The sequence below is a fragment of the Triturus cristatus genome, chromosome 4_2 (genome assembly GCF_964204655.1).
Source record: "Triturus cristatus chromosome 4_2, aTriCri1.1, whole genome shotgun sequence".
In the NCBI taxonomy this organism is placed as follows: domain Eukaryota; kingdom Metazoa; phylum Chordata; class Amphibia; order Caudata; family Salamandridae; genus Triturus; species Triturus cristatus.
Genome location: NC_140586.1, coordinates 659,056,562 through 659,070,678, shown reverse-complemented (window position 1 = coordinate 659,070,678; position 14,117 = coordinate 659,056,562). Strand labels below are relative to the sequence as shown.

At 44.7% G+C, this 14,117-nt stretch overlaps 1 protein-coding gene across 13 annotated transcripts in view; it reads right to left on the bottom strand.

Moving 5' to 3' along the window:
- DOCK7 (dedicator of cytokinesis 7) overlaps positions 1-14,117 on the bottom strand; it is an 888,535-nt gene that overhangs the window by 269,892 nt on the left and 604,526 nt on the right. For all 13 annotated transcript variants that reach the window (XM_085602421.1, XM_085602422.1, XM_085602423.1 and 10 more), the window contains one exon: positions 8,634-8,803. In XM_085602421.1, coding sequence (XP_085458547.1) covers positions 8,634-8,803 — 170 coding nt within the window. The remainder of the gene's footprint in view (positions 1-8,633; positions 8,804-14,117) is intronic.

Below are 14,117 nucleotides of genomic sequence, written 5' to 3'. Positions count from 1 at the left end.
AAGTGACAGGAGGAAGGCCTTGAGTGCCAGGCGGATTTCCCTGAGTTCCAGCAAATTAATATGCAGTTTCTGCACTTCTGGTACCCTATAATCTAAATCTTCCAGAGAGCTGCACCCCACCCTAAGGTACACATGCCCTTCCCCACAGTGGTCATTACTAACAGGGAACAAAAGGACCTCCCTGGAGACAGATTCTCCTGCGTTCCCCCCAGCACAATCCCCTGTAATGTCCCTTGAGATTATAACAGAGCCAGTCAGATCTCCCTGATGCCGGATTCACTGCCTGAGGAGGCAGCACTGGAAGGCTTTGCATGTGCCAGCGGGAATTTGTGATCTGTAAGATGCGAGTGGCCAACAGACTGAGCAGGTGTAAAGCTGTCAGGATTGGAATGCGGCCTCCCTCTCGAAACATGGGAATCATTTCTCAAACATCCTGAAACTTCTCAGGAGGAAGGAAGGCCCAGAGTAAGGTGGTATCCAGTACAGTCCCTATAAATAGGAGATGCTGGGAGGGCTACAGATGAGTTTTGAGAACACTGATTGAGCACCCCAAGTCGAAGAGCAGGGATGCGGTTGCCTGCAGGTGGAACTCCACCATTTGTGGCTTACTAACTTTGAGCAGACAATTAGTTGTCCAGGTACAGGAATACCAGATGGGCAGCATCCAAAGCATCACCTTGGTGAAGGCCAAAGGTTCCGAAGTTCATCCAATTTAAGAATTGCAAATTGGTAGTGAGGGAACCCACCACAAACCGCAGGTATCTTCTGTGTGACCACGAGATCAGTGTAAGAAAGCACAATTGAGTAACACCATCCAGTCTTCTGCATCCAGAGCAAAAAAAGACATAAAACAGAGACAGCATCTTGAACTTTTCCATGTTTCGGAGCCTGAGATTTAGGATCGGCTGAAGTCTGCCATGCTTCTTGGGAATCAGGAAGTACCGAGAATAGTACCCCTGCCCAAATTACTGCTCTGGCACCAATCGCATCACTGCACTACTCCCTTCTGCAGCAGGACTCATACTTCTTGATGCAGGATCATGGGATGGCCCTTGGATGGAAGGGAATGCTGAAGAGGAATATGGGGAGGATGCTGCTGGAACGGAGTGGTAAATCCCTTTTCCACAATCTGCACGACCCATTGCTCTGAGAATATTGCCTTCCAGGCTGGTACAAAAGAGAATACCTATCCTCCCATAGGCATAAAGTGCTTCTTCACAGATGGGCTACTGCAACTTCCCTGGTAGTGTGGGGAAGGATGAGGAGGAGTAGAAGGAAGACCGGACAAGAGGGTTTTGCTGTTGCTGGCCAGTCCGGGTGGACTGACAGGCATTACCTGAAAGGGAAACCCCGCTCTGAATGGCTTGGGCAAGGAACAACAATCCTTTGTTGATTACTGAAGTCCCAATGATTTCACAGAGGCTCAACTGTTTCACCGCTTTCTGACCAGAGAGGCACTCACCAGCAAAGGGCATAGCCCTTAACGGGCTTTGAACATCTGCCAGGAATCCTATTAACTGCAGCTAGGCATGTCATCTTAATGCCATAGATGAACTCCTAGCCCTATTGATGCAGGGTGCCTTATCCAGGCCCTCTCTAATTATAAGCATACTATAAGCATCTTGCTCATCCAAGAACACCTCCAAAAAGTGGCCCTTGGGATGCTCAGGTAAGTTGGGAACCATGAAAGCTGGCATATCCACAGGGCCTGGGAGTAGTGCCACAATAGGCTGCCTTCGAAAAATGTTTTCTTTCCCACTTCCCCTAGCTTTTTCCAAATCTCTTTCTGAAGGCTGGGTAGGAAAGGCTTCTGGTTTTAGCTTTGGTATAGAGGATGCCTGTGTCAATAAGATTTCTGGAGAAGGGTTGAGGGACAAGAAGGCCAGGTCAGAGATGGCCTGTTGCAGCATACAATGGTTTGGTTAACAGTCAGGCACAGGTTTGTCCGTGATACTTTGAATGCTTCCACAAGCGCCGCTTTAAAGGGGAGGATGGGTTCCACAGTAGATGAAGCCAACTACAGCAAATCAGCTAAAATGTTAGGTCTGCATTCGAGTGAAGGGAGAGGGAACTTAAGCAATTCAGCCACCTCTTTAAGTATGGTACGAAGGATGCCATTTCTGCAGGTCCTGGACCAGGGGTGGACCAATGTCAATGTCTGGTGACTTATCCAGGCCACTGGTATTTTGATGGGCCAAAAGATCTGATACTTCAGAGGAAGACAGGGGCTCAGTGTCGTCAATGTCCCCTCGGCTGCCTTGGGATTATTGGCCCATGTCAGAGCCAAGAAGAGTGTGGATTTTGTCCTAATAGTACCTTTGGGCGCTTCTTTACATAGTTTGTTCTCTAGGAAGTGCTCAGCCACTTAACCTTTTTGACAGGTGGCAGACGTGCTTCCTGAGTAGTTGGTGGAAGATGTGGAGGTTCTAGCAGAGCCAGGATCGATGTCTGAAGTGATAACAGAAGTGGCAAGTCCATCAATTGTCTAGGTATATATAGGGCGGAGCCAGGCCGGCGGCCAAGATGGCCGCCCGGGCTCCCGGCTCCGTCGACTCTCTCTTTTTGCTGCTGGACCTAGCTGTCGGGGCAGCTCTGCCGACACTCTCCTGGATGTCGGAGAAGGACCGATTTCACCGAGAGTCGCTCCGGCGGCTCTCCGAGCTTCAGGGACGAAGATATGCTTCCCGGTCGGTGTGGCCTACGCGGGTCCCGGAGCCGGGACCTCGCGTGATACTGTAGCCGGTGGTGAGTGGAACAACAACGGCCGGGAAAACACGGTCACCCGCGGGGGCGCTCGAACCCGCCCTGAACAACATCCTAGCGCCCATTGCTGAGTGCCGTCCCCTCATGCCGGACGGGTCCCCCCCCCCCACCCACCCGAACGCTGCCTCGCTAAATGTGGACGTGTGACGCTGCTCTGTGTCTCTCTGCTGGAGATTGGTACGACCCGCTAGCTGCTGCCTGTATCCCGCGATTCGGCGGATCGGGGCCGATTGCTGCATGGCGATTTGGAGTCGTTCGGACACACTGGGTGGCGCAGATGAGACCTCTGGGGGGCAGTTGCGATGGCTATCACAACGGGTGCCACCGGGGAGACGTCCGGATGGCACAAATGATGGAGGCTCTAGTGTGAACTCTGGTGGCTTTAATGCTGTGCGCCCCATTTGGTAGTGATACCCTCATGGAACCCTGCCCGCCTGAGTCGATGGCGATGAGCATTTCAAAAGGAGTGTGGAGTTCGGAAGCCCCTTCCCGTGTTTTGGAAGCACAGCGAGTGGGTTTGGTTCGCATGGCGATTAGTCCCCGGCATAAGTGGAAGTATGAGAGAGCCTGATGCGGTATTTTCACTGTGTGCCTTTGCCTGGTGACTCCCTCTACGATCTGTGGTATGTCCCGGATGGGTATCTCTACGGGACCCTATACATTGCTGATGAGTGGACGTTGGTGACTGGGGTCTACTTGATCGCTACAAAGGGCATCGTCGGAATGGAACTTGGTCCATGGACTAATGGAGTGTTCGGGGATTCCATCGGATGTGAGACTGTGGGGACTCCTTTATTGCCCTCTCCCTTGTGGCAGACATCGTTGCGCAACCCATTTAAATTGAACTGCCTACTCTTCCTGAACCGGACTATGTCTTGCTGCGTGGGAGGCGGTTGTGGGCTGTGAACGGCTGTGAAATGTGTCGTGTCCTGGCGTATTGGAAGAACTCCTACTCTTCTCTAGATATCCTTGTCTATTGTACTCTTGGTGCTTTGTTGGCTACGTTTTGTGTGGACTGGGACATGTTTCTGATAATGGCCGGGTGGGGCTGGGTTACGAAATAGTGATTGTTTCCCTCAGATGCTGACAGGGGGGTAACTGGGGGGGCTGGCGGGGCGACTGCTATTCTGAGTCGATGGGTTCCTCGGCTGTCCTGCAGCGGAACGGATATACCTGTAAGTTACGCGGAGGGGCCGGGGGCCTGTACTGGTGAACCCCCCAATATATCTTTCTCTTTTATATTTCCTTCTTTTATATTTCTCCTTTCTTCTATATTTCGGGTTCCGTACACCGGGCGACAGGCACGCTGTTAAGGGGGAGGCCGTAGCCATTGGCAGAGGTGCAGGGTGGGGGGTTAGGGGGGAGGGGTACTACTGTTCTTTCCTCTTATGTTCCTAGGGCCTCTTTCTTATTCTTTGTCTCTCTTGGCTTTCTCTTACTTCTCCTCTTTCTTTTTTATTTCTTTTGGGAACTGTCTCACAGGTTCCTCTCTATACGTCCTGGTATTACAGATTACAGGGGTGGATGTTTCTTTAACGTTTTTATATTGCAGCGGGCATGAATCTGTATTGGTGGGCGAATTGTATAGCTCATTGTCTATCCTGTTTAAGGTGCGTCAACGCCAACGTCCTGCCTACAGTAGTCCCGCCTGTGAATATCCTGAGCTGTGGTAACCCCTGTCCTTTGTATTATTGGATTGTGCGGCATTAGATCCTCTTCCTTCTTAAAACTCTAAAAGAAACCTCTTTCATCCTGGTGCCGATATGGTACCGATACTATCCTGAGTTACGACGGGGCATTTGGGAGGCGGGTTGTTGTACTCTTGTGGATTGACTGATTTGCTTTGATCGACTCTGTACTACTGGCCGACTGTGATGGTTTCAGGCCCGGGTTTGTAACTGCTTTATGTACCAATAAAGGTTTATTAATAAAAAAATAAAAAAAATAAAAAATTGTCTAGGTATAGAATTAAAGCAAGACTGTGTCAGGAAGAACCTGTATGGTGCCAGGGAAATACTAGGCACTGAAGTGGGTGGAGGGCACCAAGGGGTGCTCTAAAGAGGGCCATGGGGGTGACAGGCACACCAGAAGGGACTGCCACTTTCCGTTACATGTCCAGTATTGCTTGTGCAGTACGCCAGCATCATCTGAGTTGAGAGAGACGGTGTTGGTGCAGGCAATGATGCCGGTGGTGTCAGCGCCGTCCTAGAGGACAATGCCACTACCCCTGGCAATGTTGAGTATGGAAGTGGTGTTGAAACACAAAGTAAAGACTTACCCTTGGACTTTGAGTAGTGTTTCTTTTTCTTCTTATGGCTTCTGTTATTTTCCTGCGAGGACTATAAGGACGGGGTGGAGCGAGATTAAGATCTGGGCCTAGCCCTGGTTGTAGAACTTGACCTGGACCTTCAAAGTCTTCTACGTTCCACCCTTTGCACAGGCCATTAAGAGCTTTGCCTTTAGCTCCTTCATGGCATAAGGATCAATTTGGAGGCAGAGGCCAGGCGATGACAAGTCGTGCCTTGAACCACACACACCACAGACAGTCATCATGTCCCTCACATCTAAGGCATAGTTTGAACCCTGACTTCTTTGGTAAGGGCATGTCTCTAGCACTGCACTAAAAAAGCTTTGGAGACCATACAGTTCCTTGCCTCAGAGTGGAAGAAAGAAGCTCTGGACCTACTTCAAAAGACACAGAAAAAAACAACAGCAGGGGCTGGGGTTGGCACTATATGGCTCAAGTGATATCACTATGACTCCACTTACGTTCCCTACCAGTGCCATAGAACTATACCAGAAGATACCGGATCAAGGCTGGTGCCTGGGATAATCAAAAGGTGAAAAATGATCAGGAAGAAGGATCCATCAGAAAATGTAAGTAATGCCTTAATGATTGCAGTACTCTGTGCATTCCCACATTCTCAGTCAGGAGGGCACAGTGTGCCCTTTTGTGCTTTTCAAGCACAGGAGAAAAGCAGGGCCTCTGGAAAGCTGGAAGAAATATTGTGGTTTGTTCCTTATATAGTCTTGGGCCAGAAAAGGTGTGATGGCATAAGAGGGTCTACTTTTAAAAGGTATATGAAAAGGGGCACTGAAGTCTCTTCCACAGCTTTATAATTAGGGCTCCCGGTTTTATGGTATTTATTTTTTTAACATTTCCGTCTGCATTTATCCATATTTCTTTTTTGGCCAACTCATTGGTATTTATACATATTTATTTTGTGTTTTGAAAATAAATGGAGCTGTAAAATGGTATATTTCCACATTTATTTAACTCTTGGACGTACACTCATACATGGATGCCTGTCATGTTTTAGCAAATTAAGCAGTCACTTATAACAAAAGACTACACTCACATGTACATATTAGCGTCATACTAAAAATATGTGTTAGCATATTTCTATGTTTAAGGAAATCGCAGCCTGTTTTTTAACTCTCCATGCCGTCTATCTGCTCAGTTTTTATCTGGAATTCATGAAAGACAGCATGGAAAGTCTCTCAAAAGAAGCAACATTTTCAGCTTTTTAAAAAAAATACAGACAGGAAACACATTGTTTTCTGTCTGTATTTATCTGTAAAAATCAGTAAAAATGGAAAATCAGAAGCCTTATTTATAAGTCATCTTGGTCGAGTTGGACAAGGATACCCCTTGTTAGCACGGGCTCCTTACACAAGTAGGTAGCTAGTCACCAAACCAAGCACATGGGAGGAGAACACTCAAGTTCTTGCTAGTAAATCTGAACTGATTCTCTACACCCATTGGCAGTCTACTGCCTCCTCTTCAAGCATGACAGCAGGCTTCTCTTCAATCCTACACCCTTCTCTCTAAAAGAATAGGAATGTGGTGTTCTTCCCCTAGCCCAATCCTTCCTCTGTATGATACCGATGATATCCACATAGGTGTGAGGCCACCAATGTATATTCCAAAGTTGAGGCAGTACGTCACAAATCAATTTGCCACTGAAAGACTAAGGAACATATTTATGTGCAACATCAAATGCAGGTGCTTTATCCTTTGTTGCCAACTTCATGGGTGAGAGACATTCCGTAGTATAATATAAGGTTCTGTGTGTGTAGTAGAGTTGTCACACATTTATCACAGCGTGTTCCAGGACTTCATCTGGGGCAAGTGTTTTTGGTTTAGATCCAGAGATAGGGCTGGAGAATGAAGCTGGCAATTTGTTACCAAAGTAGGCACTGAAAGTGCTTAAAAATATTATCAGAAGGGCTGGAGTGGCCTGGGAAGTGTCATGGTAAATGGAAGGCTAGGTTTAAAAATGACAAGGGAGCCAGGATTGCCTTAAGACAAACAGGGAAAAAATCATGGTGTGGTTGGAGACTTTGTTTCATGCCTTTTTAATGAATCAAACTGTTGCTGAGTGAGTAAGCATGGGGATTTATGCGGCTGATTTGATAAATGGATATCATAATGATCTGAAAAGGAAAGATAGAAATGTTGTTAGCAGCTAACAAAATGTACGCTAGTGGTGAGCAGCAAGTAAAGGCTGTGGTCTGCTGTACGAGTGCAACCACAGAAATATTGTGTTACCGCCAGGGCTTCCACACTGGGCGTGAAAATGTTACAGTTGGATAGGGTGAACCAGGCAACCCAAATGCTAAAAATGTCTGAAATATGGTGTTTAAGTAGGAGATTAGAAGGTGAGCTGCTACATGTGCAACAGCCCCACTGATGGTAGATAAGGAGTCAGTTAGCTGTGAATGATTAGCAAATGCAAAGAAGAGGACCTGGATAGAGAGTACCGGAGCACCGATGATTCAGAGAGAGGGCAGAGCAAGTGACTGATTAAATGTGGCAGAATATCAAGCTACCACCTTGGCCACCTGAACTTTTCTTGTGAATGACACTGAAGCCTAGCGGAACTATGCTGCTATTAACTGGTGAGGCAGACTGCTAGAAAGCAAGGAATATCCAGGCAATGAAGCTAGGCTGTAACCTGGACTCTTAGCAATAGATAGTCAAGATTATTGCAAGTGAAACATGTAGGAAAGTCCAAAGCGAATTGCAGGAGAATTGATGGAGCCAGGAGCATGTGTGAGGTCATTTGGTGGCCAGACATCGTCATTAGACGAGTATAATTGTTTGCCACTGGGGTGAGTGCTGGACGAGGCTGAAGCATGAGGGGACCTAGTGACTAGTAGGCAAAGCAGGCGAGTGCATAAAGCACAAACAGGGCACAGACAGAACGGTGGCCTCCATTGATATTTGCGCTGTGGAGATAAAGCCGAATAGGAGGCAACTGATCTGTCCATAATACTGGTGCAGAGGGATGGTCAGCTACTTCGATGATCTGATCCTACAACAATACATATATTTTTCAAACTGATGCCCACGTTAGACCACTTGAGACATCTATGCATGACAGAATCACCCAAAAAACTCTCTGATCAACCGAAAGGAGTCAATGCGCACAGCAATAGTTACAGAATGTGGCAATTTTCCGATAAAAATACAGCTTGTAGTACTAAAAGATTATAATATGGACAGCTTGAGATCAAAACTGGTCAGAAATGTAAACGTGCACAATTATTTAACATACGATGCCAATGAAAGAATGTTTTCCCCAGCAGGCTTCATGTGAATCTGCGGTGTAGTCAATGCTGAGAAACTGTTGCAGTCTCAGTTAGTAATGCTGTACCTGGACTGAGGGTCACAACATGAGAAATCCAGGCTCTAAATGAATTTCGGCAGCGTTAGTGAGACAGTCAGGCACACACCCCTGATAATCATACATAGACCCCCTGCAGGGATGATAATGCAGGTTACTCATCTATTTTTTATCTCTTTGTAACATGACTTACATGTGAGCATCATTTCATGTCAGTGAACTTCAAAGTGAAGAAAATACCTGTGAAATCGTAGAGCTGGGGAAACGTCTCCATGACAATGCCAATCAGGGGAAGATACAGCAAGGCCACGCGGGCCTTGACCTCCGGGTCAGAGTACCTCGGATCCGAGTCATGGCTGGACAGCAGGTTGTGTACCATGTTGATGACCTTCTTATGCAATCCAAACAAACTGCGAACAAAGTTGAGTCATAGATTAGTTATCAGTAGGAAAGTAAACAATGCTGTCTAAGTGAGCAGGAAAAGGTAACTGCCATAAAAGCAAGTAAAAAAAAATCGTGAAATATTTCTCAACATTAGGCAAAAAAACGTTTTATGTTATCATCTGCATTTGTTCAGTAGTGGTGTTGTAACACTAGAAAGAATGAAGAAAACCTGTCAAATAACATCAAGTAAGAATACAATATTTCCCTGAGATGCACAGTTTTAATTCCATAACTATTTGTCTAAATCACGCAATTTCAAAATTTCTATTTCTCAAAAAGAAAACATTTTGTGGAAAAGCACAACTGGATTCACGATTAGAAAAGGCTGTGCGATTGGTTAAATAACAACAAGTAAATTACCTAATTAAACCAAGTTTGTGTCTCTGTTTGCCGAACACAAGAATTATGGCTCTGTTTGAAAAAAGTTGGCTAAAATGAAAGTGATTTGTGTTACAACCATTTCTAAATGGATTATATCTGAGACTTTCAGGGCCACTGTTTATAGTTTGTGTCTCTCTCTCTCTCTCTCTCTCTCTCTCTCTCACACACACACACTCAAAAAGTGAAGAACACCGGCAATCGTTTTGGGGACCAAGATTTGTTTTCACCATCAAATCTTAACCGACAGCGAGAAAAAGAAAGGCAGAAAGGGAAAGAAAAAAGACAGTGAAACAGCAACAAACGAACAAAACAGGTTAAGAAAGAGTGAGGGTGGTGGAAGGCATGAGGTGTAAGGTGGAATCAAGCTAGTAACTAGTTTAGAAAAGTCAAAGAGAAAAACTTGGACAGAACATCCTTCCATTATAAAAAGCACATATCACTAGGATGTTTTTGCTATCGTCCAAAACGCACACAGTTTCTGAAGACTGAAGAGAACCAGAAGTCAACAGTAATAATAACTAGATGTAAAAGTCATTTGTCTATGGTAACGATTAAGCTTTTTCCAGCTGTTGCTCTCCAGAGCCACTGTGGCATGGTAGAGCTGAAGAAATAGGACCATTTCACTCTCATCCTGATGGAACTGCAATGGCTTCCTTTGCAAACCTTCATCATCATAAAAACTAGCTGTATCAATTAGAAAGCCATCATTACCAGCACCCCCGCTTATCTTGCAGACAAGTTCACCATCTAAGGTGTATTCCTCCAAAGCACTTTCTGGCAGAGCAGGGCCAAACTAATTCACAATGTGCCCGCCGCCCTGGTGCGCCTGCGTGCGCAGTGGACCCAGGACCTCGAAGATGATGAATGGCAAGAAGCTATGCCCTCCCCTACAGAGGTGACCATACGATCAACTTTTCACCTAATACAATTAAAGGTCGGCTAGGACAACAGAAACCAGTTGTAGAAGAGGCTGTCACAACATAGCTACATTTTATCACACGATTTGTGAGTGCCCGAAGATACAGGGCTTGTGGGAGTTGATGATTGAGTGTGTGAGTGGGATCTGTGGATCTCCCCTGGCCCCAACAGCAAAATGGTGCATTTTGAATGTTTGGAATTGAACAGACCATCTCCAAATAGACCGCATATGGTTGACCCTAGGGTTGGCTATTGCAAAACATAACATTGCCAGGACAAGGGGAGCAGAACAAGTACCAAGTAGATAGATGGAATCACAATATAGACCAGTGCATGCTAGCTGAAAGGGTTCTCTAGAAGGGTCGGGGCTGGCTGGAGAATTGGGGTAAGATTTGGGGATGATGGAATGAGTACAGAAGTCATATCTGCAATGCCCCTGACACAGTGGCTGAATGTGGACAGCAGGCTACCGTGGTCTTGCCAAACGCTGTTGGAGAATAAACTGGGGATGGGAGGGTCGGGGGAGGAAGAGGTATTAATCATACTATGGTGTGGAAAGATTTATCATTTACAGTGCTTGATTTATGTTTTTGTTGTTTGAATCAATAAAATGATTTAATAGATAAAAAAAGGACAATGCCCAAGTCATCCTTATTATCCAGGACTGGACCAGGAATATGTGGTATCCAGAACTCTTGAGACTGAGTATTTGTCCCCCAATGAGGCTTCCACTGTCTCAGCAGAAGGACAGGGGGCTGCATCTGAGTCTCCAAAATGTACACCTCCATTTGTGGCGAAGTTCATTAGACTTGCTGAACGAGCTGGTTGATGTTATTAAATGCAGCTAGACACCCTATACGCTGTCCTGTCTATGCTGGGTGCTCGGACAAATATGTTGCTTAGTGTGGTGTTCGTAACAGCAACTCCTTACAAGCCAATATTTCTGGTGTTCTTTGGTTTGTTCTTTCATTAGCCCAGCAGGGCCTTGCAGTAAGTGCAGTAAAAGGTTATTTGTTGGCTGTTTCAAAATGTTTGTGTTTACCTGACTGACTGTCTTTGTGTAAGTCCTTGGTTGCGAAGCATTTTATAAAATGCTTCACTCACTTGTTTTACCCCAAATCGTTTGCTATGCCTCAAAGGGACCCGAATTTGGTCTTGACATCCCTCATAGGCACTCCCTATGAGCCTACGCATGGCTGTTCCTAGGTTTCTTAATAGTGAAAACCATCTTGATCATTGAAATTACATCTGCATGAATGAACTGTGGGTGCTTTTGGTGCAACCGCCCTGCATTACCTTCATGCCAGACAAATTGGTACCAAGGACCCTGGCAACATTCCTTTCCAAGGTTGTACCTTCCTTCATTGCTCGCCTGTCAGTGAGCTGTATGTTGGGTTTTCTGGGGCAAAGAAATGCAATATGGTACAGAAGAGGACCATGTCAAGGTGGACAGTGCCTGTACCAAAATCTGTCCACTTGCCAAGAAGAAACCCCCTTAAAGCCTGCTGGTTTATTCTAAAACATAAGACTAGAGAAAAGGAAACCCTTTAAAGTCAAACGAGGGATCTAGGCCAGTAGTAGTTTTAAGTGACAGTGGTCCCTTTAGAGAAAAAGTTAACACAGATGTAGCCAAATTATCACATTCAAAAGTGGCTATGTTGGTGTCTTAATCGACAGTATTAAGACATTTATTCACAAATAATGAAAACAAACAGCAAAATATACGCAATAAGTGAGCTAGACGTGACGGGGTAATTGGAAATCAGCCGATTTCCTTACAACAGGCAAGTGACTTAAAAGGGACTTAAGTTAAGATTTAGGTGTCGAAGACGTTTCGATCACAAGAGGGGATTCTGGGATCATCAAAAGGACTGAATAATAGAACAAATTGCCTGGGAAGTAGCCCTGTATTAATAGAGCCACGGTCTGTAGGATAGTATGGCGATGGCCACGTCAAGGGAGCGGGAACCAATGGCCTAGATTGGACGTGGGTAGCTTCAGAGTAGGAAAAGGCGAGGATTTAACGAGTAGAACAATAAGCCGTCCAATTAGGGGCGTGTTAGCTGGGTAGCCAGTAACCAACCGGGGTCCGGTATGGAAAGGAGCCGGGATAAGGCCCTATCTATCGTGCATCACGGACAGCGGCGCATTCATTCACGGCTTCGCGGACTGACCTGATATTCCTTCATTGCCTTATCCCGGCTCCACATCTTAACTCTATACTATAATTTTTCATATATGTGGAGTAAAAGATGTCTTGTTCATTGTGACTTTTACATATTTACATTTTCACTTTTAAGACACTTGCCTGTGGTAAGGAAATCGGCTGATTTCCAATTACCCCGTCACGTCTAGCTCACTTATTGCGTATATTTTGTTGTTTCTTTTCATTATTTGTGAATAAATGTTTTAAAACTGTTGATTAAGACACCAACATAGCCACTTTTGAATGTGATAATTTGGCTACATCTGTGTTAACTTTACGGTTCATTCTAAAACAGCAAGGCTGCTGCTACAACAGCTTTGGTGCTAGAGGTACCTATTCTAGACATTTGTCGGTCTGCAACGTGGGCACCGGTGCATTGGTAACAAAACACATATATTTAAATTGAGATTATGCCTATATCATTGGCTTCAATGAAGATACATTTTTTTAAATTTACATAAAATAAAAACATGTTTTCATAAATAATGTGCACACTGATTTCCCTTTTGAATATGTTATTGTTGTTATTACTATGTACATGTAATATCTAGACTGCCTAGGGTGTTTAGATTCATATTTGCTATTTGCCTTGCCCTAGGAGACTCTTAGTCTTAACAGGGGGTCCTTTATATATGCATTGTTGGTAACAAAACACTACAGTCGGGTCTGGCAGGAAGGTCACTCAGGTCACTTCGCCGACTTGGGTTTCGGTGCAACCATAAAGATAGCTCCTGAACCATTCTGTGGGGCTTTAACATTGTCTGGTCTACTTGTATAATGTGGCATGGAGGACCAAATTATTCAGCAAGGTTATCTAACGTATGAGAAAAAAATTCAAATTATGTGGCACATTCTCTGACAGCGTTAGTTTCACCCATATAAGCTAGAAACAAAATTTTTGATGAAATTTGCAACCTAAGTGACAAATATGGTAAACCCATAATCATGCAGTAAACATTGCTGCCACAAAATTTCCTAAATGTACTGGTCCTCATCACTGGCCATTGTTTTACAACAATTTATGGTAAATAAAATCTGATTATTTTAACACAATCAATGCATATTGCTAGCTGCACTTTGAAGAAGTTAACTACCCCAAAACAAAGATGTAATATAAAAATGCATAACTGTCACCATGTGTAACATTGTCATTTTGGGGGTCTGGTGACATTTACAAACCACCCTGCATTTTTCCTTGTCGGTGGGTAATGATTTCACTAGTTCTCATCAGTGGCAATATCGGACCATATTATACAGTTACCTGAAATGTATCCTTTATACATGAGATAAAATACCCCCTTCTGCACATACTGCTAGTCACCAAGGAGTTCAGTGACCATACGGTGGAATAAGCCTGTAGTTCAAGTTCCTTTATAAGGTCATGGACCTCGAAGGTGGCTTGCAATATCCTTAAAATGTACAACAGAAGGTATTTTATTCTTCATACTACATGGTCACCATTACCCTTCCCTCAAACTGATTAGATCCTTGGTCTTTTATATTTCTTGTGTAACAGATAGTATAGTTGCAGACATGAAGAATAAAAGCAGACTCTAGTGTGAGATTAAACACATCAACAAGCAGTTTGTAAACTGTTGCAGAAAGTTAGTGGAAACAGTTTAATGTTAGTCTGATTAAAAGAATGATGGGGGCTCTCAATGTGTGAATAAATGCAGAGCTATTCTTTCTTTCCTGTAATATGTTAAAAATAAACCTGCAAATATAATCTTATTGCTCATCAGCGGTCCTCTGAGAAAAACCAGCTCAGAAGAATG